This window comes from Suricata suricatta, chromosome 15 (assembly GCF_006229205.1).
Source record: "Suricata suricatta isolate VVHF042 chromosome 15, meerkat_22Aug2017_6uvM2_HiC, whole genome shotgun sequence".
Lineage (NCBI taxonomy): Eukaryota > Metazoa > Chordata > Mammalia > Carnivora > Herpestidae > Suricata > Suricata suricatta.
This window is the reverse complement of record NC_043714.1, coordinates 5,729,000-5,754,118: the sequence shown is the minus strand read 5'-3', so window position 1 is coordinate 5,754,118 and position 25,119 is coordinate 5,729,000. Positions and strand designations below refer to the sequence as shown.

At 43.1% G+C, this 25,119-nt stretch overlaps 1 protein-coding gene across 3 annotated transcripts in view; it reads left to right on the top strand.

The window, feature by feature from the left end:
- The window catches only part of ATP6V1H (ATPase H+ transporting V1 subunit H), a 111,974-nt gene that overhangs the window by 6,131 nt on the left and 80,724 nt on the right, over window positions 1–25,119 (top strand). For 2 of the 3 annotated variants that reach the window (XM_029923142.1, XM_029923140.1), the window contains exons 3-7: window positions 3,219–3,321; window positions 9,572–9,661; window positions 13,738–13,851; window positions 15,143–15,247; window positions 18,535–18,588. In XM_029923142.1, the coding sequence (XP_029779002.1) occupies window positions 3,219–3,321; window positions 9,572–9,661; window positions 13,738–13,851; window positions 15,143–15,247; window positions 18,535–18,588 (466 nt within the window). The remainder of the gene's footprint in view (window positions 1–3,218; window positions 3,322–9,571; window positions 9,662–13,737; window positions 13,852–15,142; window positions 15,248–18,534; window positions 18,589–25,119) is intronic. The other variant, XM_029923141.1, reaches the window with a different exon arrangement.

Here is a 25,119-nt window from a genome sequence, read left to right as displayed (position 1 = left end):
TACTCAATTCGCTGAGGCCCTCAGGTGCCCCTAAAATGGTTTTTCTTGAATGCCTCTACCCCGGTGCTAGGTAGAGCTGCCACTCATGTTCACAGTGACCGTTGGGAAAGGAGTAGTGTGGCAGATGTGTGCCGGAGGGAGCTGGCTGGCACTAGGTATGAGGGACGTGGAGGAGGGCAGACTGGAAGCAGGGAGACCTTTGGTGGACTGTTGCCTTAAGGCGGAGCTGTTGGAGAGGCAGAGAAGTCGGGAGGGAGTGACACCAGGAGGCAGGATTGTGAGGACTGGCGCCCGAGTGGCCTGACTGGTTGTAGGTCCCTGGAAAAGACACCCGCGTTTCTAACTCGGGTTTGGGGCCATCAGAAGATTCAGACAGAAGAATTCAAGCAAGAAAAGAAAAAGGTTTCTTACAGAAAACTGAAAGAAATTCAGACTCTAGAAGAACTGGCTTCCTGAATAAAACCACGATTATTTAAATGGAAAAGAAAGCTGTGAAGTGAGAAGGTTACCAGAGTCACCTTCCTGGTACGGTCTCGCCCTGGTAGAAAACCCACGACTTTTCCACATGAGGTTAGGTGTGCTTTAACACGTCAGCCAGCAGCCGCTGGGAACGTCAGGCTTATGAAGAAGCCGGGATGCACTCTGGGGCCAGAAGTGGACTGTGTCATCTTGGTCCGCCGCAGAGTACCGGATGCCTGTCCCCTGTCTGGTGGAGGAAGTGCTCAGCCCTGGGGGAGGCAGGGCCAGGTGTCTTTTTTGTGACGCCATCTGGGATGGGATGTGTGTAGAGATACGTGTTAGTGATCTCGGCTCTGCCCGCGCGGGGTCTAGAGTGCCTGTGTGCTTGCTCGTGGCAGGAGAGGTCCTCATGTGTGAGGGGGACGTAGGTCAGCCTGGGCCAGAGCACCGGGGCTGGCAGGGAGCACTCAGAGAGGAGTCGGGGTGTCCCCCGCACAGCCCGAGGCACAGAGGGGAAGACCCGGAATCTGTGAAGAGCGCTAAGGAGAGGTAGCCTGAGGAGGGCGAGAAGAATCCGGAAGCTCAGGAAGAGAGGGTCGAGAAATGGCCACATTGCCACTTGCCCCAGAGATCTAGAAAGATAAGGACGGGAAATTCCCCTCCAGGTTGGTAAGGAAGGGATTGCTGGAAAACTCCAGTGTGCGAGAGTAGTTCTCACACACACACACACACACACACACACACACACACACACAGCATATGTGAAAACAAAGTTATAGTGCTTACAACTGCAGATCTGATACAAGAATGACAGCAGTAGATTACAAAATCCAGAAGCAAGTTAAAAGTATATAAAGTAGTGTTGAGCAAGAGTATGTACAAAACCCAGAAGGGAGGAAGTCAGCTGCTGAGATTTTGATTACTCAAGAGGTCAAGATCTTCGCTGGAGGAGGATGGGGCTGTGGGGAGGGGTGTCTGGAAGGTTGAAGGTTCAGGTCCCTTGTCCCGGCGGGCACAGCTCTGTGGACTGATCTTCCCAGACTGTCCTGTGTGTTCAGAAACCTGTTTTCCCCAGGACTTGCCCCGAATCTGGGCCAGGCTCTTTGCGTTTCATGTCCTGTGTCCCCACTTCGTCCCTGGTCTCTCCCGGGAGCACCACTGCCATTAATCTCCTGCACACCAATCTCCACGTCAAGGCCTGTCACCAGGAACCTGGCCCGGAACATCTGAGGGGAAACCGGCCTCAAATTTGGTGTTTTCCTGGCTGGGCTATTGTGGAATGCTCGGCTCCCAGCATGCTCCGGGGCAGGGGGTGGGGAAGCGCAGGGTTTTAAACCAAGTTAAAAAAAAATATATATATATCGGTGCTATTTGAGTGGCAAAGCATATTACAAGACATTTTTAGTTTTTAATTAAAAATTTTTTAATCTTTATTTTTGAGAGACAGATACAACATGAGCAGGGGAGGGACAGAGAGAGAGAGAGAGAGAGAGAGAGGGAGGGAGACACAGAATCCGAAGCAGGCTCCAGGCTGTCAGCACAGAGCCCAATGCAGGGCTCAAACCCATGAACTGCGAGATCACGACCTGAGCCGAAGTCAGATGCTTAACCGACCGAGCCACCCAGGCACCCCGACCTTTTTTATTTCAAACGTGCATTTATTTCATGCTTATACACATCAGGTGCTTTGTCACCTATTCATAACCTCCCAGTGGAGTCGGGCGGGCGTGACCATAATTGCCGTGTCAATCCGTGTGGCAGACCCTGGTCAGAGGGCTGGTGGCCTCTGCCAAAGGGCTCACTGCTGGAGGTGGAACTTTCCTTCAAGCAGACACAGATCCCGGACTCTCCCCACCACAGCCCGAAGCGCCCAGAGTCACAGAGAGGAGCCGGCTGCGTTGCTGATGGGCCTTGTGACAAGGAAGCGCCGGGCTGGTCGGGGCCTCGCTGTGGCACATGCGCGTCCTGCAGGGCCAGGAAGGTGGCCGGGTTGCTGGGCCATCACACTGAATGCGTGAAAATGCTGAGAGGTGGCAGATAGTCGAAGATGGTTTGGCAGAGAGAGAAGAGCAGACTCTCGATTGGAATCTCCCTGAAGGGAAGAACTGGGGAGAGAAAAGCAAGATTCGAGGGCTGAGCTCCGAGAGAAACCTGGAGGCGTAAAGAACCGTGGAGGAAGGAACCCTGGAGGAAGTGGGAGGAGCACAGGATAAGGGGGGATGAATCCTGTCCGATCAGCGTGTCAGGACGTGGAGGTGATTATTTCGGAGAGGAGGAGGGACTCCGTTTTCGTTTCCTGTGTCGGAGGGAATTTGAGAATGTGCTGGAGGCAGTGATTGTAGAAGTTTCTAGACAGTGGCTCTGGTCTGGATGGAGTAGAAAGCCAAGGGGACTGTTTGGCCAGGAGGGGCGTGGGGGAGACTTGGGACAGTGCTGGGAGGAGTCATCTGCTACTCAGGGCTTCCTACGGGCCAGGCACTGCTCTAGCCCCTTAAGTGGATTATTGCATTTCATCGCACATCAGCCCCTGATGGCAATGTGGGTGTCGTTTCCATCTTGGAAATAAATGAACTCAGGTCTAGAGAGGCAGCAAGCTCCATACCTGGTGGAGCTAAGCTGGCACTCGAGTCTGTCTGACGCCAGGGTCCTGTGCTTAGTGACGGAGGGGAGAGGAGAAGGTCGGGGAGTTCCTGTGTCTCTTCCTCACCGCATCGATTCAACTCCTATTGAAGAAAACCCACCATGTTCTTGCTTTCTAGGGGGCAGATGATTTCTGCTGAAGACTGTGAATTCATTCAACGGTTTGAGATGAAGAGAACTCCTGAGGAGAAGCAGGAGATGCTCCAAACTGAAGGCAGTCAGGTGATGGCTAGAAACATACTATGAACACCTTCCTGTGTCATTAAAAATTCTAGAAAACAATTTTAATGACTTTATGGTATTTCCTTGTAGGTGTGTGTTGTAATTTATCTAAAAATCCTTTTTTACTAGAAGACATTTAAATAATTTACATTTTTCTTTGTTTACTTTGGAAAAATGTCATATTGGGTATGTTTATTCCTCCATTCTTTCCCTCATGAGTTCCACACATAGGTTTTCTTTTTCTTTAATTTTAATTTTTATTTAAATTTTAGTTAACATACAGTGCAATGTTGGCTTCAGGAGTAGAATTCAGTGATTCATCACATACAACACCCACTGCTCCTCCCAAGTGCCCTTTTTAATACCTGTCACCCATCTACCCATTTCCTACCCACTTCCCTCTATTAATCCTCAGTTCTCTATCGTTAAGAGCCTCTTGTGGTTTGTTTTCCCCCTCTTCTCATTTTTACCCTTTTTCCCATGTGTTCTTCCTTTTTGTTTCTTAAATTTCACATATGACTGAAATCATATATATGGTCTTTCTCTGACTGACTTACTTCACCTAGCATAATTTACTCTAGGCCCATCCACATCATTGCAAATGGCAAGATTTTATTTTTTTGATGGCTGAGTAATATTGCATTGTGTATATGTATATATATCACATCTTTTTTATCCATTCATCACTGGATGGACATTAGGGCTCTCTCCGTAACTTGGCTGTTGTCAGTAGTGCTGCTGTAAACATTGGGGTGCATGTACTTCTTTGAATCTGTATTTTTGTATCCTTTGGGTAAACACCTAATAGTACAATTGTTGGATCATAGGGTACTTTTATTTATTTTTTTAAAGTTTATTTACTGTGTGAGAGAGACTGTAGGTGGGGGAGGGGCAGAGAGAGAGATGAGGGGAGAAAGAGAGAATCCCAGGCAGGCTCTGCAGTGCCAGCACAAAGCCCAGTGTGGGGCTTGAACTCACGAAGCTGAGATCCTGACCTGAGCTGAAACCAGGAGTTGGACCCTTAACTGACTGAACCACTCAGGTGCCCCTCTCTGGTTTCTTGAGGAACCTCTGTACTGTTTTCCACAGTGGCTGCACCAGTTTGCATTCCCACCAACAGTGCGAGAGGGTTCGCCTTTCTCTGCAACGCCTGTTGTTTCTTTTTTTTTTTTAATTTTTTAACATTTATTTATTTTTGAAAGACAGAGACAGATCATGAGCAGGGGAGGGGCAGAGAGAGAGGGACACACAGAATTGGAAGCAGGCTCCAGGCTCTGAGCTGTCAGCACAGAGCCTGATGAAGGGCTCGAACCCATGAACCATGAGATCATGACCTGAGCCGAAGTCGGACGCTTAACCGACTGAGCCACCCAGGCGCCCCAACGCCTGTTGTTTCTTGTGTTGTTAATGTTAGCCATCCTGAGGGGTGTGAGGTGGTATCTCATTGTGGTTTTGATTTGTATTTCCCTGATGATGAGTGATGTTGAGGATCTTTTCACATATCTTGTTAGCCATCTGGATGTCTTTGGAAAAGTCTTTTTTGGAAAATGTCTTCTGCCCGTTTCTTATTTGGGTTGTTTCTTTTTTGGGTGTTGAGTTTGATAAGTGGATAGATATTGGATAGTAATCCTTTATCTGATCTGTTATTTGCAAATATCTTTTCCCAATCTGTAAGCTGCCTTTTAGTTTTGTTGATTGTTTCCTTTGATATGCAGAAGTTTTTTTTAAATCTTGATGAGGGCCCAATAGTTGATGTTTACTTTTGGTTCCCTTGCCTTTGGTGATGTGTCTAGTAAGAAGTTACTCTTTGAGGTCAAAGAGGTTGCTGCCTGCTTTCTCCTCTAGGATTTTGATGGTTTCCTGTCTCACATGTAGGTCTTGCATCCATTTTGAACTTATTTTTGTGTCTCATGTAAGATAGTGGTTCAGTTTCACTCATCTCATGTTGTGTCCAGTTTACCCAAAACCTTTGTTGAAGAGACTTTTTTCCATTGTATATTCTTTTCTGTTTTGTAAAAGATGAATTGGCCATATAGTTGTGGGTCTATTTCTGTTAGAATGTCTATCCCACCGAAAACAATCTACACATTCAATGCAATCCCTATCAGAATACCACCAGCATTCTTTGCAGAGCTGGAACAAACAATCCTACGATTTGTATGCAACCACAAAAGACCCCGAATAGCCAAAGCAATTCTGAAAAAGAAGAACAAAACTGGAGGCTTCACGATTCTGAATTTCAAGCTACATTACATACCTGTTGTCATCAGGACAGTATGGTCCTGGTGCAAAACAGACATATATGTCAACAGAACAGAACACAAGTTTGTTCTTCCAACCCACGAATATACAGAATGCTTCTCCATTTCTTTGTGTCCTCTTCAATTTCCTTCATAAGTCTTCTATATTTTGTAGTTTTTCAGACTATGGGTCTTTTACCTCTTCAGTTAGGTTCATTCCTACATATCTTATTATTTTTGGTGCAGTTGTAATTGGGATCCTCAGTGATATTGGCCTATAATTCTCCTTTTTAGTGGGGTCTTTGTCTGGTTGTGGAATCAAGGTAATGCTGGCTTCATAGAATAGGTTTGGAAGTTTTCCTTCCGTTTCTGTGTTTTGGAGTCGTTTGAGAAGAATAAGTATTAACTCTTCTTTAAATGTCTGATAGAATTCCCCTGGAAAGCCATCTGGCCCAGGACTCCTGCTTGCTGGGAGATTTTTAATTACTGATTCAATTTCTTTGCTGGGTATGGGTCTGTTCAAATTTTCTATTTCTTTTTGTTTCAGTTTTGGTAGTCTATGAGTTTCTAGGAATTTGTCCATTTCTTCCAGATTGCCTAGTTTGCTGGCACATAGTTTTTCATGGTATTGTCTTAACAATTGTTTGTATTTCTGTGGTGTTTTGATCTCTTTGATTTGTGATTTTATCTATTTGGGTCCTTTGTTGTTGTTTTTTTTTTTTGATAAGTCTGGCTAGGGATTATCAATTTTGGTTATTCTTTCAAGGAGCTAGCTCTTAGTTTCATTGATCTTTTGCACTGGTCTTATTTTTGTTTCTATATCATTTATTTCTGCTCTAATCCTTGTAGATTCCCTCTTCTTCCTCTGGTTTTAACTTTATTTGCTGTTCTTTTTCTAGATCCTCTAGGTATAAGGTTAGATTGTGTATTTGGGACCAATTCTGCTTCTTGATAGGCCTGAATTGCAATATACTTTTCTCTGACAACTGCCTTTGCTGCATGTGAAAGGGTTTGGACTGTTGTGTTTTCATTTTCATTTTCATTGGCTTCCATGTGTTTTTTTAATGTCATCTTTTATTTCCTGGTTAACCCATTCATTCTTTAGTAGGGTGTTCTTTAACCTCTATATATTTGAAGCTTTCCAAGTTTTTTCTTGTGGTTGATTTAACATTATATAGCAATGCAATCTGAAAATATGCATGGTATGAGCTCAGTCTTTTTGTACTGTTGAGGGCTGATTTGCAACCCAGTATGTGATCTGTTCTCAAGAATTGTTCCAGGGGCGCCTGGGTGGCTTAGTTGGTTAAGCATCTGACTTCTGCTTGGGTCATGATCTCATGGTTTGTGAGTTTGAGCCCTGCATCAGGCTCCATGCTGACAGCTAAAAGCCTGGAGCCTGCTTCAGATTCTGTGTTTCCCTCCTTCTCTGCTTCTCCCTTACTTATGCTCTGTCTCTCTCAAAATGAAATAAATATTAAAAAAAATTTAAAACAAAGAATGTTCCGTATGTACTTGGGAAGAATCTGTATTCTGTTGCTTTAGGATGAAATGGTTTGAATATGCGTTAAGTCCATCAGGTCCAGTGTGTCATTCAAAGCCGTTGTTTCCTTATTGATTTTTCTGCTTAGATGATCTGCCCATTGCTGTAAGGAGGTTGTTAAAGTCCCCTACTATTATTGTATTATTAATAATGAGTTTCTGTATGTTTGTGATTAGTTGATTTGTATATTTGGGTGTCCTAAAGTTGGGGGGCATAAATATTTACAATTGTTTGATCTTCTTGATGGATAGATTCCTTAATTATGATATAATGCCCTTCTTCATCTTTTTATTAACAGTCTTTGTTTTAAAGTCTAGTTTGTCTGATACAAGTATGGCCCATCTGGCTTTCATTTGATGTCCATTAGCATAATCGATGGTTCTTTGTCCCTTCACTTTCAATCTGCAGGAGTCTTTAGGTCTAAAATGAGTGTCTTGTAGACAGCGTATCGATGGGTCTTATTTTGTTTTTTTAATCCATTCTGATACCCCACGTATTTGGATTGGAACAGTTATTTCATTAAAATTCAGTGATTATTGGAAGATACGAATTTAGTGCCATTGTGTTGCCTGTAGAGTTGGTGTTTTTAGTGATGTTGTCTGTTCATTTCTACTCTTTGTTGATTTTCATCTTTTTTTGTTTTGTTTTTTTCTCCAAAGAGTCCCCCTTACAGTTTCTCACAGAGCTGATTTAGTGGTCATAGTCTTCTTTAGTTTTTCTTTGTCCAGGAAACTCTTTTATTTCTCCTTCTATTCTGAATGATAGCCTTTCTGGCTAAAGGGTTCTTGGTTGCATATTTTCCCACTCAGCGTGGTGAGTATATCCTGCCGCTCCCTTCCGGCTGGCCGCACCTCTGTGGACAGATCTGCTGCGAACCTAACCTGTCTTCCCTTGTAGGTGAAGGGCTTCTTCCCTTGCTGCTTTCAGGATTTTTTCCTTGTCTGTGTATTTTGTGAACTTGTTATGTCTTGGCCATGGTTGACTTGTTGAATTTAATTGGGAGTTCTCTGTGCTTCTTGGATTTTGATGTCTGTGTCCTTCCCCAGATTAGGGAAGTTTTGCTCACATAAACATTCTGCCTGTTTTTCTCTTTCTTCATCTGAGATTTCTATGATACAAATGTTATTCCTCTTTAATAAGTCACTGAGCTCTCAAAGTCTTACATTGTGATCTTTGGCCTCTGTATCCCTCCTCTTTTCAGCTGCACTGTTTTCTGTGATTTTGCCTTCTATGTCACTCAGCCACTGCTCACCGTCCTCCATGGATGGACGCCTCATCCATCCTCACCGTCATGGCCTTCATTCAAGGTCGCATCTCTCTTGTAGCATTTTAAATTTCAGCCTGGCTAGATTTTAGTTCTTTTATCTCTGTGGAAAGGGATTCTCTGGTGTCTTTTATTTTTTTCAACCCAGCTATTGTTCTTATGATCATGGCTTTATTTTTATTTATTTTTAATTTTTGAGAGAGAGGGCCCCAGTGAATGAGGGACAGAGAGAGAGAGAGAGAGAGAGAGAGAGAGAGAGAGAGAGAGAGAGAGAAAAGCAGGGCTCATCTGAAGTGAGGTTCGAGCTTACCCAATACAGAAGTAGAACTCAGAAACTGTGAGATCATGGCCTGAGCCAAAGTCAGATGCTTAACCACTGGGCCACCCAGGCTCCCACAATTATGGTTTTAAATTGTATTTCAGAATTTTTCTGCATTTCTGAAATCATTTTTAGAATAGATTCCTAGAAGGGTAATTAAGTGTCAAAGCAAATATTGTTCTTAAAGTTGCTTAGCATTTTTTTTTAGAAAAATTTTTCCACTTTGTATTTTCACTAGAATATGATGCAGTTCTGCTCTCCGTCAGATTTTCTGATATGGGGGTGGGATTTTGATAGCCTGAAGGAGCTCATCCACATCTCAGCCTGATTCCCACAGCGATGTTGGGAAGTCTGTGAGAAAACATACTGTTGGCTTCAGTTTTTGTTGTATTCCAGAGATTGTCCCATAGATGGTGAGATGTAGGATGGAGGTAGGTCATAGCCTTCTTATTCTAATCCCTAGTACTCTTGCTTTCGTGTTCTGCTTCCCAGTAAATGCAAAAGCAAAAATAACAGCCAACATCAGTGGTAATTTTTGGTTGTCTTCATAACTTAATCTTTATGTTATCGTACACCATCAAGAGTTAAGGTTGCTGGCAGTCAAAAAAGGAAATGTGTATCATTTGTATGTAACCCAGGGAGGTCAGTAAAGTTTGAAGATTCTTAATTGACTCAAAAAAAAAGAGTTAAGGTTGCTAGGTCTATTTAAAGGTAGTAAACATTTTGATATTTATCACTAAAAATGATCAGGAATCTGATGCAAGTCATAGTATATTCCTCCCATACTTCATCACAATATTTATAAAACATACACATTTCCTATAATTGAAATCTTTTAGTTAGTAACATTTGTATTATTTGTTAACGTTACTTTCATTTGTTTTCAGTGTGCTAAAACGTTTATAAATTTGATGACTCATATCTCCAAAGAACAGACAGTCCAGTATATACTGACTCTGGTGGACGATATGCTGCAGGTGGGTACAGTCTTTGTTTAATCTATTTGGTGACTTCATTGTCTTGTATTCTGCACAGTAACAACATTTTTGTGTGGCTTCACTAAGACAATGGCTTTCTTCTAAGTTGGAATTGCTAATAGTGTTAAAAATGGGAATGCCCCCACACAGGCTATTTTTGGTGTTTTTCAGGATGTCCAGTAATTAAATTGTATTTTTTTTCATTATACCTCAGAGTTCTTTGTTAAGCACCAGTGATAATGGGTAAATCATCAGAGGCTCTGGATGCTCAGTGTACTTACTGGCACTGTGGCTTCTTCTCTTTCAGTCCGTCCACAGGTTTCAGGGCCCCTGCCGCGTTCCTGGCCGGTGCCAAACACTGGGGGTTCGGTGCCGACTGAGGGCCAGGGGCTTCCCCTCAAAGATCTTGTCTCTTTGGAGAACATTTTGCTTATCATCTGAGACTTTCCCAGTTGCATAAAGTTTCTATTTACCATTTTTCCTGTCCCTGAAACAGTGGGGCCTCCCTTATTCATACTCTGTATCTTACACCAGAGTCCAATCTGGATCGAAATTGTTGGTGTACAGAACAGTTCTTTTTGAGACAGGCCGCATGGGCCACGGAATCGAGCGCCTGACGCCTTCTTCAGGTCCGGAAGAGCGGTGCCAGTCTGGTGGTTTGTGCGGACCTTTGTTCTGTCAGTTTACAAAGAAAAACACTTATCGATGGCCTGCTATGTGGCAGCCACTGAACTAATTGTTACTGAAGAAGACTGATGCCACCTACATAGGGGCCCTCGTGTCATTTATAGGAATGCAGTGATTTATAACGTGCGCGAGGGTCAGTATCCAGCCTGAGCTGAGAACGATCTCGGTTTCTCTCAGCGCTTTCTACTCCCATGAAGTTAAGAAAAACGGGGAGCGTTGGCGCCTACTTTGGCCGTCCTGGTTCCTGTATAGACCGCGCCCAGGATGAGCAGGCCTGAGCTGGTGTGCACTTCGGCTTTATTTATACATGTGAATGTGTTCTCAGCACACAATGCGTGCACACAGCCAGCCTCATTTTGTATGCGTACATCTGCAGAGTGGAAACCAGGAGTTCACACTCTCTCCAGTTTCATTTCAGCTCAACGCCAGAGCTCCTTCCAGCCTGCCCTGTCCGTGCTGGTAACTCTCTTCTGGGACAGTGAGATCGTGGGCTCCTCTTCCTTCGTGTATTTACTTGTCTGCCCCACCCTGCGGCACAGGGAAAGGCGTTTCAGGATTGCTGACCCACACACCTGTGCACAAGGAGCCCCTCCCTGGAGTTCCGTGGAGTCTGCACGCCTTTTCCTTTAAGCTGAGACTATGCACTCCGAGTATTGTATTGAGTAGTCATATTAGTTTTCTTGAAATACAGTTAGATTCATTTGTGTTTTTTGGTATTCTACTTATTTTTTCTTATTCTTGTTGATTTTTATTATTTTTGATGATGTAAAAAACCAACATGTTTTTAGAAGTGAAAACTGTACTGAAAAGATATAATCAGAGAAACGTCACCAAACCCTTACCCCCTGTCCCCGCATTCCCACCTGTCTTTTGTTAGGTAACCATTATCATAGATTTCTGGTTTATCCTCCGTTTCTTTTTCCCTGTCAGATACATGTAATATATTTTTATTTTCTTCGCCACCCAGGGGCCCCATTGTTGCGTCTCTTATAGAAAACACATAGTAAAAATGTCATCTCTTGTGTTTTGCTCATCTCATCTAACAGATTGTGCCAGAAACCATTCCATGTCAGTTCATAGATGTTTCCCATATTCTTTTTTGATGGCAAGAGAGTGCTGTTTTCTCTTTTAAGATTTTATTTTTAAGTAATCTCCACACCCAGTGTGGGGCTGAAACTGTCGTCCTCAAGATCAAGAGTCACACACTCTGCTGACAGCCAGCCAGGTCCCCTGCAACAAAGTACTCTTAGTGGCTGTACCATGGTTTACTTAGTCTCTAATGTGATGGACATTTAGGTTGGCTCAATGTATTTATTTTGGTTTAATAAAGTTTTTATTATTTTTTTCACTTTTATTTTTTTAAGAGAGAGAGAGTGAGCAAAGGAGAGGGGCACGGGGAGAGGGAGAGAGAATTCCAAGCAGGCTGCACTCTCAGTGTGGAGCCTGACGTGGAGCTTGATCCTAGAACCCTGGGATCATGACCTGAGCCAAAATCAAGAGTCTGTAAATCAGAAATTTACATTTCTGGTGTAAATTACTTGAGCTCTGTTTTGAAACCACTTAATAAATCCTTTATAAGGAGCCCTTGAAGGACTTCCCTGGCCAGGGAACCGCGTTTCAGTCTGAGGTGATAGCCAGGGTTATGACATTTATAGCTGGGACTTCTTTAGAGTCTGTCACATGTCAGACAGGACAGGGTTCTTGAGTCCGTCCCGAATTTGCCTTTGGGCCACTTCTTTTTGGCTTTGCCTTCAGATTTGTTCATCGGGTCTTTGATTTTCTTGGCCAACTTTCTGGTCTTTCTTCTTCTCATTGTCCTCGGGGGTGTCACAGAGCCTGCCAAGCAGCCTTGCTGAAGTGGTTCCAACATTTCATATGATATTTTGTAATTAGAAATAATGAAGCCACCAATAACCTTTTGCAAATGTACTTTTATGCGATCAAGACTGTACTTCATGGCAAATGCCTAGCAATAGGATTGCTGGGTAAAAGAGCCACAACCTGTGTAGTTGCGTTAGGATATTGCTGTATAGTTCCATGTTGCAGGACCACAGAGAACACTTGGGTCTCTCTAACCTTGCCAACAGAGGGCATTGTCAGACTTGCACGTATCTGCCAGTCAAGGTGGACCTAAAGTTGAACATCGTCAGATGAATAGTTTTATTTCTTCTCCTTGTTGGACTCTTTTTATGAAGGACATGTGGAGGAACTCAAGCTTAGGGAGCTGACATTATCCTCGGCTATCGATTAAACATATTTTAAACATTTTTTATCATTGATAAGATGCTGCTTAAAAAATACCATAATTATAAATGCTATCCAATTTTTACCAGTCATTTCATTTTTTTAATACTTCTGGATAGAATACTCTTGGATGAAATTGTTTGTTTTTTCTCATGTGTTTAGTTTTGGGCACATAATTTTGAAGCTGAAGATGTTTTCTGTGTTCAGATATCAACAGGAATTGCGAAATGCCTTTGAGAAGAAGGGCTTTATCTGTATTCCCTTAAAGGTTTGTAACTTGCGTACCTGAAACAGTGATGGATGGAACATACATTTTTAAGCAGGAATTGAAATCACAAAGGACTAGTCCAGGAAGATGGGTTTTAAACTTACCTAAAATACAAAAAATAAATTTTCGGTATGGAAGTGTGCCTTGTGTACTTGTGTGTCCATGATAATTACAGTTTTAATGTGAGAAATAATCTGCTAAAGGAGTAAATGATGACTTACCCAAATTTTGTGTACTTCGATAAAATCATTGTCATACCTTGCAATTGGTATTCTAAACTCTAATGATTCGTTACTTAAGGAGATGTTTGTTCCTCATACAGGTTGGTCTAGCACAGACCAAAATTAAAACCAGTGTATGTAAAAAGAATTAAATGATCTGAAAATTATTTGTGGTTTTTTTTGCGCCTTTACCAAATATCGTTACTTAGCACCGTCATTTAGTGACTCAGAAAGTATATTTCAGCCAGTGAAAGGTAGAGAAAAGTTAGGTGAGAGGTGTTTGCTAAGAATTAATTGTTCCTCAAATCCTATATCTGTCCGCTAGTGTTCCGTGCTGTTTTTTGCTGTCTTTGTCTGCCCTGACTTTGCTGTAATGTTATGCTAAGAGTAACCTGATTTTATTTGTGTGGAGACAACACTGGGAAGCGCACACTGGAGTTGTAGGCTCAGAAGTATAAGTTAAATTGCGTTTCCGTGCATGGTTGGGGGGCTCACGTGATGTACAGCTAATCATAATAATTAAAGATGATTTTAAAGTATCTGTGCCTGCCCCGACGCCACCCCCGGGCCCTGATAGCAGCTGGCTGGGAAGATGCTGCCTGATGGGACATGGAAGGAAGGATGGATTAGTGATAGCTTTTATTTTCTATTTCCAGGAAAATCACCAGCGGGTCAGCATTTTCTTTGACTGTGCTAAACGCAGCAAGAGCACTGCCTGGTCCTACTTCCTGCCAATGCTGAACCGCCAGGATCTCTTCACTGTTCATATGGTAACTTTTGAGTTGACCAGATTTCTGATTTGGGAAAGAAACCCACTTGGGCTCTTTATGACTTCGTAACCTCCCAGTTCCCCGAGGAGTAATGGCTGCAATGTTGATTTTTCAAAGCAACATAAACATAAGTTTCCTTATAGATGTTTAGAATCTGGGGACGTTGGGAGCACAGAGGAGATGGGGTTGCTTTGAGACAGTTACAGTTTCCTAGGGTATTTGTTGAGCTCATTAGCATGAAAGCCTCTGGTAATTATGTGTGGAAAAAGCTTTTGACTACCTGTGACAGGATTAACCCACATTTTACTATAGAAATTAAATTGTTCAGTTGTTTTTTTTAATGTTTATTTTTGAGAGACAGAGAGAGAGAGAGCACATGCGCACGCATGAGTGGGGAGGGGCAGAGAGAGAGGGAGACACAGAACCTGAATCAGGCTGCAGGCTCTGAGCTGTCAGCAGAGCCCGACGTGGGGCTCGAACTCACGAACTGTGAGATCATGCATGAGCTGAAGTCAGACACGTGACTAGCAGAGCCACCCAGGCGTTCTCAGGAGGGATGTCTATTTACTACCCAAGATACAGGTTTTTAGGTGTGAGGACTCACAGAGGGCTGCAGTGAGGAGGGTAACAGCCAGCTGTCTGTGGCAGACATTGTTTGGAACTCAGGAAAGTGACTTGGTGGAAGTTTGCAGATTTTTGAATATCCACACCTGCAAATTCATTACAAGTATTTACACGGTGTCTCAAAAATTAATAAAAAAGGAAAAAGATTTTTTTGATTTTTGCTGGTCTATAATGAATCGAATCTTTCTTTTGAAACTAAAAACAATACAAGGAAAGTCATGAAATTCTTAAAATACAACTGATTCTATTTCACTTTAAAGGAGCTATTTAAGAATATGTTTTGATTTTATTGCAATTTATATGTGTTAACACATTTTTTTTAGTTTAGAGAAAGTGTGAGGAGGTGAGAGAGGCAGAGTGGGGAGGAGAGAGAGAGAGAGAAGAGAGAGAGAATCTTAATCAAACTCCACACTCAGCACAGAGCCTGATGAGGGGCTTGATCCCAGGACCCCGGGATCATGACCTGATCTGAAATCAAGAGCTGGACGCTCAACTGACTGAGCCCCCCAGGTGCCCCAGAAAATATATTTTAAAAATACAAACTTATTTTGGGGAGTTGAGTATTAAAAAAAATCTCGTTGCAAAATGGTTATGAGTCTTCTTTTGAAGGTATATGATGTGATTTTTAGAATCGACATAGTATTCAAATACATTTCTTACTTTCCAGGCAGCAAGAATTATCGCAAAGTTGGCAGCTTGGGGGAAAGAACTGATGGAAGGCAGTGACTTAAATTACTATTTCAATTGGATAAAAACTCAGCTGAGTTCACAGGTAAGAGACACTTGTCTGAGTATCTTTGAAAAGAATGTGACACCCGTATGAAGCTTTTGATGGTATTATGTAGGCAGTAAATAAAAAAGTTACATTAAGATCATGCCATTTTGAACTGCTCTCAGGTATGGTAGCATGCCTTCCTTTTTCTTTCTTTGACCAGCTTCAGCTCAGACCTTTCTGTCTTTGCTGCCACTTGGGACTTTCCATCCATGCTTTCCAGTGGGTGAGGGGGACCTTCCTGCAGGGGGGGGTGGGGGGTGGGGGGGCACCACGATCACACAGGCCAGAAGGACTGGGACGGGGCCAGAGAGCCACTCGTGCAAGGCTTGCAAGGAGGGAGGGGGGACAGGATGACGGGAGACCGTGCAGCCAGGCTCCGGGGCTACGAGCCTTCGAGGGCAGCTCCCGTGTCTGCCACGGGACCTTGAACCTCCAAGATTTGTGCCAGAAATCCTGGATCCGGGCGTGGGGAGGGGCTCTTTGTTAGTTTGAGGCTGGGGTCGTTTTTGTCCTTCTGGCCACAGAGCAGGCCAAGCTGACAGCCAGTGGCACCGATAAGCAGAGTGGTGCTGGGTGCTGCCAGGGGCTCGCACACCGCACGCCGCGGGTCACTGGCCACCCAGTGACTTAGTCTCGCCCAAGAGTCCAGCCCAGGCCCCTGGGGAAGCTGGCCGCCGCTGTTCCAGCTGCGAGGTGACCATTGCCTTGGCACCTTCCCACATTCACCTTGTCACCATGGGACTGAACACTGGGGCCTAAGGCTCGTGGTGAAGCCTGCCTCGGTTGCTTTCGGATCTCTCTAGCTCTGCTGCTCCACGGAGGAAAGTAGCTTGCTGGTTGAATGACGGGGAAAATGACAGGTTTTCTGGTTTCGTCTTCATGGTTCCCTAGAACAGGCAGAAGAGAGGACACTTGGTGGCTCAGTGGTTCTTTCCTTTAGGCTTCCAGTGACTAATATCAGTGGTACGGGGGGACTGGGAAGGTCCGCAGAAGAAGGATGGAGTGAAGGAGGAGTCCCGCGGGGAAGAGAGGGGGGAGAGAAGGAGACTTTGGTGTGGGGACGGCTTCCGTGAGGCATGGGACCAGGAAAGTCATATTGGTAGTGCGTTGTCAGTGTTGGATTTATAAAGAACGGTCTATTTGAAATAAAGTTCTGGAAAGTTGTAATTTAGATTTCAGGTGACATTTTAATGGATTCTAATTTGATGCATAAGAGAGAGACACCGTGATGCTTTACTTGGGTTTATTTTTTGTCTTATCATTGCTGGCCTTTTTGGGGAAGTCTAATTGCCTTTTATAATTGGGTGGGGATATTTTGGAGCATTTTAAGTATTAAGTATTTTTTATATCAGCATACATTTTGGGTCTTTTAGCTTAATTTTTAAAAACTTTTTTTTAAATGCTTTTATTTATTTTTGAGAGAGAGAGATACAGTGTGAGCAGGGGAGGGTCAGAGACAGAGGGAGACACAAAGTCCGAAGAGAGGCTCCAGGCTCTGGAGCTGTCAGTGCAGAGCCTGATGTGGGGCTTGAACTCACGAACCGGGAGATCATGACCTGACCCCAAGTTGGACACTTAACCAGTTGAGCCACCCAAGCGCCCCTTGGCTTGATTTTTAAAAGCATTTTTCTAAGAGCCACAAATTGGCAGATTTTATTGAATTTGTGAGGTATTTCAAAAACATACTTTGAACATGAAAAATAGGTGTGAGGAGATGAGATTTTAAATCTCCAAGTGGATATCATTTGGGATTAGACTGCTTAAGCTTCCCCCCCCCCTTTTTTTTCTTTTTTGAAATTAGTTCTTCCTTTGAGCAGACTTTGTTTTCGTGTTAGCTTTATGGTAAGCGATGGTCATGAGGCTTTATTGTAACTGGATTCAGAAAACAAAATCTGTAGGAAAGCATGTGCACCGCAGTCTGCCGCTAACCTTTCGGGCTGCTTCAGCTGAGACTTTTCCTCACAGGAATAACATTTCTATCATGCCTCGCAGCTGATCTGTCACTTCTGGAACGACCATGGTTATGACTGTCCAGGAATTGAGAATTCATCCTTATCATCACTAGCGGAAGCAAAATATTCCAGGGTCTAGAACAGTTTTCATTAGAACTCAGCTTCTTGGTGTTAGATAAATGCTTTTCTTTATCTTTCTGGTGCATTCTTTTTTATCGCCTGGTCTTTGGCTACGGTAAGGCATTTCTGCTTCGCAAATCCTGCTGCGAGGTGACTCTTCAGAGAGCCCAGCCCCGTCTGGCTTTGCTTCTTAGAGTCTGGTCGCTGCTTCTGCTAGGATCTGAACTGCGTGGTCTTTCTTGCCGTGGGCAGACGCTTCTTCCACAGCCTTCCACCAGGATCAAATTACTGACTTGTTTAAAGAGTGAAACAGGATTGTTTGGGATTCTGTTTGCTGCTTTGCTTGAATGTCATGTGATGATGCTGTATCTGGAAGGTCTCTTTTTCTCTATCATTAGTGTTTTCTCGCTCATAAAAAGGAAGGACCACAATTTCATAATTTTTTTTTTTTTTTTACAATTTCATAATTTTAATAGAAATACATTTTCAAGGGTCAAAAATAGTTGTGAGTGTGGATATTTGGTTGACTTTCTAGTGACGTTAGGAACTTTTCCTTTTTGGTAGTTTAAGCATTGTCAAGGGGTTGGGGGCCTCATGCCTGGTACTTAGTAGATAATAAAAAAAATTAGTTTGAATAAAACTAAATAAAAATATCCTTTCAGAAATCCATTACCACTTTTCTCTTGCACCTTTAGCCTTTGACTTTCTACCTTTTCTTTAGTACTTTCTAGAAGTCACTTAGACATTATATAATGTGAAATTCTGATTGTCATTGTAAACTTGCTAGCATTGCTATGGATAATCTAAATTTACGTTCTGTGTATTATCTCCCCGTTATTAGGCACCTGTTCAGAAAGCATTGGCACAGAATAGAGTGTAGGTAGTTCAGCTCAAGACAGTCCTCTTACCCGAAGAACAGTTCAATAAGTAAGTCCCGAGACTTGGAGATTTGCACCAGCTTCACTTACGAAATTTAGCCAGAGCTTAGTATTCAGTTACTATGTTCCATTTTTAATTTATTAAGTCACCTGGGGGAGTGTAATATTTAGAATATTTCATGGCATCCCCATGCTGTTTGTTAGTTGATGATATTCTATTAAGTAGGATTAAGGAAAATAATTATAAAATTTGCTTAGCCCCCTTTTATAAGCTGATACATTAGGATAGAAACTAAAAACAAAACTAAGTAATGAGTTATTTATTTCATAATAGAAACTGCGTGGCAGCGGTGTCGCTGTTGAAACAGGAACAGTGTCTTCCAGTGACGTAAGTATTTTCCTTCTTGATTCACCAGCCTCCCAACACCAGCAACATAAGTTATTCTGAGTCATTTACACATTAAATGATGTTTTCTAGTTCCTCAAATGTCAATCTGTGGATTTGATATCGCCTCCAGTTAGGTTCATAGCATTGTAAGAACCGTATGTGTGTACACACACAAACACACACACGCACACCATTAAAAAAAATTTTTTTTAATGTCTTTATTTTATTTTGAGAGACAGAGCAGAGAGCGAGTGGGGGAGGGGCAGAGAGAGAGGGAGACACAGAATCTGAAGCCGACTCCAGGCTCTGAGCTGTCAGCACAGAGCCTGACACGGGGCTCGAACCCACAGACTGTAAGATCTTGACCTGAGCTGAAGTCAGATGCTTAGCTGACGGAGCCACCCAGGTGCCCCCAACACACACCATTTATAAATATATATTATGGTCTTGGGAGACTGGAGACTTGTTCTTCCCACTTGGTCTTTTTGGGTTACTTTTTTCTCAGACCCGAGAATGAAAGCAAGAGTCTGAATTCAGATGCACAACTGGAGTGAATCATTCGAAAGTTACTCTCTTCAAGCTTCAGCTGTCGGATAACCTGTCCAATATCTGTCGAACAGTGTGTCAGGCAGTTGAGGACAGGCCAGTATGGCATCAAGACGGACGGCGTTAGAGCTCATTACTTGCTCTGTTTCTCAAGGCTTTATGTGGGGCTATGTGGTGGCCAGAACCCCCGCCTCCCTCCTTCCTTGTTTCTGTTGGCCACACTCTCCCCACATTTTCGTAGAGCCAGAAGGTTAAAGGTTAAAATGAATCCTGTTTCCCCAAGTTCCCTTCTTGATTAGAATTATCTTCCCCCATTTGGGGTCAGTTTATCTTGGTTGCACTTAGAATAGCTCAAGAATAGGTGGTCGGTGTGGACAAGCGGGGGTTGGGGTGTTACAGGCAGCCGAGACAGGGAAAAAGGAACTTGGACCTGTAGGTGAGGTGCGTCTGTCTGTGTCTGTTGGAAGTGCGTCTGGGCAGTTGGAAACGTGTGTGGAGGGCAGGGTCCGCAGCACCTCCCTGGGGCTCTGCAGCTGCCGTCCGGGGCTCCTGATCACCAGCACTTCTGTGCCCTGCACGCAGGGTCTGTGACCGGCACGCAGGGTGTTCATTTGTGCGCTGAGACTGGAGATGACCGTGGGACTGTTTCAAAGCCAAGAGCAGGGCTTCTTGTGCGGCATGGCTTGAAGGATTTGATAATTAGCATGTTGGGCCAGAAAATAGCTACGAGCCTCCTGGAATGATCTGAACAAGACGAGCAGTCTTGCAGTCAGAGCGGGGAAAGGAGGTGCCAGGTTGCAAGTCTAGATGTTCAGGCGGAAGCACATGTTTACATTGAGAGGCTTTATGACCTGCATTTCTACCAGTTTGAACTTTTGAAAAGTTATTTAATTCATGTGTTAGACTTACTAGTAAGTTTTTTAAAAGCTGTTTTTAGAATCATAGCTCTTACAAGCTTATGTCGTTGTTAACATGTTTGTAAGTTATTAAGCTTGCATAGTGAGTGGCCAGCTCTCGTGACATGACTTTCTCATTTTGTTCTTTTCTGTCCAGTGTATTGGGGGGGGGGGGGGAAACTAATTAGCTGAGTTGCCAGCACACTGGTCAAAGTGGCTTACGTGGTAAACTCCTATACGTGCCTCCCAAACAGAGTTAGCATCAGTTGTGAGTGAGGAAGAGATGGCCATTGGTTTTGGCCTTTTCCCCTTTCATACCCTTCAAACTTGAACTACTTGCTGTCTCTTCCTGAAAGGTCCGACTTTTTCAGATGGCTGTCAACTCGGAAGGCAGACTTCGGTAAGCGGAGCACCAGGTGTTAACCTCTCCTGTGCTACTGGCATTTTAATCGGGGAATTTGAATTGGCCACTGACGTTTATGGAGCTATGTGGTCAGTCCTGCTTCGTTCATTTTACATCTGTGTGTCCTTGACGTCCACACTGCCTTTCTGACACGGGTCTTACTGCGAGCCACGCTGCGTAGATAGGACAGTGAGGGCAGGGCAGCAGCACCTTGCCCAGAGTCATTTAGCTAATGAGGGGCAAAAACCCCAAAGAAAGGAACTGCTGGCCAAGAGCATTACTTGTGAGGCAGTGGAAGGGGATTGGGGCTGGGGGGATGCTCCACATCGCAGGGCCTGCTCAGACTTGTGAAAGTACCAGCAGTGTATCTTTTTTTATTTTCCAATAATATTTTATTGTCAAATTGTTTTCCATACAACACCCAGTGCTCTTCCCCTTAAGTGCCCTCCACCATCCCCACCACCTCTCTTCCCCCCTCCCCCTTCCTCTTCAACCCTCAGTTCATTCTCAGCATTCAATAGTTTCTCAAGTTTTGCATCCCTCTCTCTCCCCAACTCTCTCTCCCTCCTCCGTTCCCCCTGGTTCTCCATTAGGTCTCTCCTGTTTTCCTGCTAGACCTATGAGTGCAAACATATGGTTTCTGTCCTTCTCTGCCTGGCTTACTTCACTCAGCATGACACCCTCAAGGTCCATCCACTTTCCTACGAAGGGCCATATATCATTCCCTCTCATTGCCATGTAGTACTCCATCGTGAATATATACCACATCTTCTTGATCCATCCGTCAGGTGATGGACATTTCGGCTCCTTCCATGTTTTGGCTGTTGTTGACATTGCCCAGCAGTGTATCTTAAAAGCCGGGTAGGTTTTCTGAGAGCCTAGAAAAGGTTTGGGAAATTGCATTACATGAGACTGCCACTTGATGTCAGTATAAAACAAGAGTTCTACACTGCAAAATGTGAACTAAGAATGATCTCATAGTCTTCGCTCTTAAAATGGCCACGGATCACACTGAGTTATAAGTAGATTATTACAAACAGTTTTATTTAAGGTATTATACAAGTGGACTTTCCTTAGAATGCATTATATTGTTTTTGCCTGAATACAGAAGTAATAAACAGCATCAGATCAATGCACTGCCCTTAAACTGTTCAGTTCTTTACTGGTTCTCGGAAGTGAGTACTCAGTCTTCTGTCCTTCTGAGGAAGCCGCCCAGCCCGTGGAATTTGATTTGTGCTGATGCCTTGATAGAAAGACACATACGGCGATCTGTCCCAGACTGAAAGATCTAGAAAGAACCTGGGAATTTCCTTTCCCTCTGTGTGCCTTCATTTGCACCCATGTGTGAGGGAGCAGGGTCACCTCCCACCTGACTGCGTCCTGATCTCTGGCTGTTCTCTTGTAGATCCAGCGTAGCATTAGTTGTTGCTGGATGAACGTTGTTTCATTGATAGTAATAATTTCAGGAAGTGGACACGTTCTCCTTATTCCTTATTTCATCTTGCTTTTCAGTGTTCTGGATCTGTTCTGTCCACCAGAACTTTCCATGATGACAGAACTGTCCATCGTGGTGGCCACCATGTGGCTGTTGAGCCCTCGGAAATGTGGCAAGTGGGACTAAGAAAGCACATTTTCAATTTTATTCATGTTTTTAAATTTTTTGTGAGAATGTACCACACATCGTAAACTCCATCCATTTGCACAGTTCAGTAGGTTTTAGTATCTTCACAGAGTTGTGCAGCCGTCACCACAATCTAGTTTTATAACCTCTTTAACACCTCAGAGAGAAACCTTGTGCGTCAGCGGTCATTCCCTCCTGTCGCCCACGCCCAGCCTCTCGCAGCCGCCAATCGACCTTCCGTCTCTCTCTCTGCCTCTGCCGGCCGTTCCGTAAAATGAACGCGTATAGCACGCGGTTGTCCGTGACTGGCTCTGTCACCGAGTGTAACGTTTCCAGGATTCATGTGTGTTTTAGACATATTTACCGTCGTTTAGCATGAGAGAAATGAAACTTAGGGGTGTTTTTTGGCTTTTGGCCACATTTCTTAAACTGTCTTCTGTGGCACTTCTGATACCCTCCTTATTCATGTATTCATGTATTTGTCTCACTGTTGTGACGTCACGATGTGCCCACGTGACCCTTTTCAGTCTCCGCAAGAGGCAGAGCACTTGGCTTAGTCCTTTGCTGCTGTGATGTCAAGTACATCGGAAGTGCTTTCTACGTAGGAGAGACGAGTGGGCTGTGGCAGAGTTCGTCCAGGGCAGGCCTCTTGCTTGGCCGCGGTCCGCGGGAGCCGGTGAGCAGGAGTCTGCGAGGGCCCAGAGGAACTCACAGGGATTGCTGGATGTCCGTGGAGGTTCACTTACAGCAGTTCTTGGAGCATTTTCGTTGGCCCATTGCCTTTTATCTCCTTGCCACAAAATAAATACATTTTAAACATTGGAGATCATTAAAACATATGCACAGAAAGAACTTTAAGGAGGGAAGGTAAGAATCTTGAGTTTTGTTTTCTGATCGTATTTTTGGAAGGATTATCCGGAGGTACATTCTGGCAGTACAAAAGAAAATTAAATGGCAAGGTATTTCAGTACAAGTCTCTTTTACAAATCATTGTCAAAGCACAGCAATTATAACAATATTAAGTAATCAAATATAGACTACATGAGATGTGTTCTTGGAAGTTGTATATGAGGCAATAATTTATAAAGTAATGTTTTCTCAAGGAATTAATGATTTTTCTGCATACTAAGGGATCTCTTCGGATGACTAAGCAAATTAGGTTGAAAGCAGTGCTTGAGGGAGATTGAGAAATTTGTAAATTAATAGCAAATGACTTTTTTTGGTAAAACTGAAGTCTAAGACTAAATTATCTCAATTTGGGCATTAATTTAATCTAGGTATTTAGGAGTATTGACTAGAAGGTCTTTTTGAGTAAGCCAGCTTCAAGAGAATTTGGGGGGCTTATCTATTTTAGTTCCTGCATATGAGATCATAAAAAAATACCCTATGGTGGTTTTGCACCTTGCAGAACTGGTTTTGAGTTCAGGTTTGAGTAGCAAGTTTTTCCTTTTACTTTGTTAGGGCTGGCATTTCCCCTTACTGATGATAAAACCGTTTTGAAGAGTTTACGTGATTTGCCAAAGACGATTTGGCAAAGCCTCTCCCCTTTTCCCTTCCTTCCTTCCTTTGTCTTTTTTCTTTTCTTTCTTTCTTTTTAAATTATGTCTTAACCTACACAAAGTAAAATGCACAGGTTTTAAGTGTTTAGCTAAATGAATTTCTGTGTCACATGTCCTCGCTCTCAACACGTCCCTTTGGCTCAAGTCTTACCAAGGTTATGGTTATCATGGAACCTGTTACCACAGATGGTTTCTGCCTAATCTTGAACTTTGTTGTAATGGGATTGTATACAGTATGAACTCTTCTGTACCTGAATTCTCTTGCCAATATTGTGCCAGTGAAACTCATTCATACTGCATTTAGCAGTGATTTAACATTTACTTATTTTGAGAGAAGGGGAGGAAAAGGGAGAGAGGAAGAGAGAATGAGCGGAGGAGGGGCAGAGAAAGAGGGAGAGACAGAATTCCAAGCAGGCTCCATGCTCCATGCTGAGCCCAGTGTGGGAGTCGATCCCATGATCGGGAGATCATTACCTGAGCTGAAATCAAGAGTTGGACGCTTAACAGACTGGTCCACTCAGGTGCCCCTAGCAGTAATTCATCCTTTTTATTGCTATGTAGGAGTCTATTAAATGAACATTTTCTATCCTCTTGTTAATGGATATTTGGGTTATTTCTAGTTTTTGGCTACTGTGAATAATCTTGCTGTGAACATTCTTATACATGTCTTTTGGTAGATGTAATCACTGCAGTCACTTACGTCTAGAACACTTAATTCTAGAATGGAATTGCAGGGTTGTAAAGTATATGTAAATTTAGTAGATATTGCTAATCAGGGTTCTAAACCAGTTTACATATCTGTCAGCAACGTAGGAGAATTCCAGTTGTTCCAGTTCCTCACTGACATTTGACATCGTTTTGTGTGTGTTTTTTTTTTTTTTTGAAGCGAATATCTGTGATAGAATTAAAAATCACACACAGGTGCACATACTCACTTTTTAGTTCTATGTGAAAAGAGTCATGTAATTGTTGTGAAACATTAAATACTTTTGGAACTGTTGAAATCAGCAGCTCTCCATTTCATTTAAAACTGGCTTCTGGAATTTATTTCAGTCCATTATGTGTCTGGAAAGTTCAGCTTGGGGCTTCACCAGTTCTGCTGTATTGTACATTTTACTGTCTGTGGAACAGATGCTTTTTCCTGCAATACAGACGTGTTCCTTCAAGGGCCCGTGATTCCAGAATTTAAGTGACTATTACCTTTGCTCTTTCTCATTTAGTTTGTACCTGAATCTCAGCATTAGGAAGCTGAATATTGATGAAAATTGATCTATAAACATTTTTATAACATTAGTTGTACTTGGTGCAATATCACTGTATTTTTATGTTTATTTATTTATTTATTCTTTATGCTGCTTCTTTTTTAATTTAAGTTTTAGTTGGCTAACATACAGTGCAGTATGGGTTTCATGAGTAGAAGTCAGTGACTCATCATTTACATATAACAACCAGTTCTCATCAAAAGTGCCCACCTTTATACCCATCACCCATCCAGCCTATCTCCCA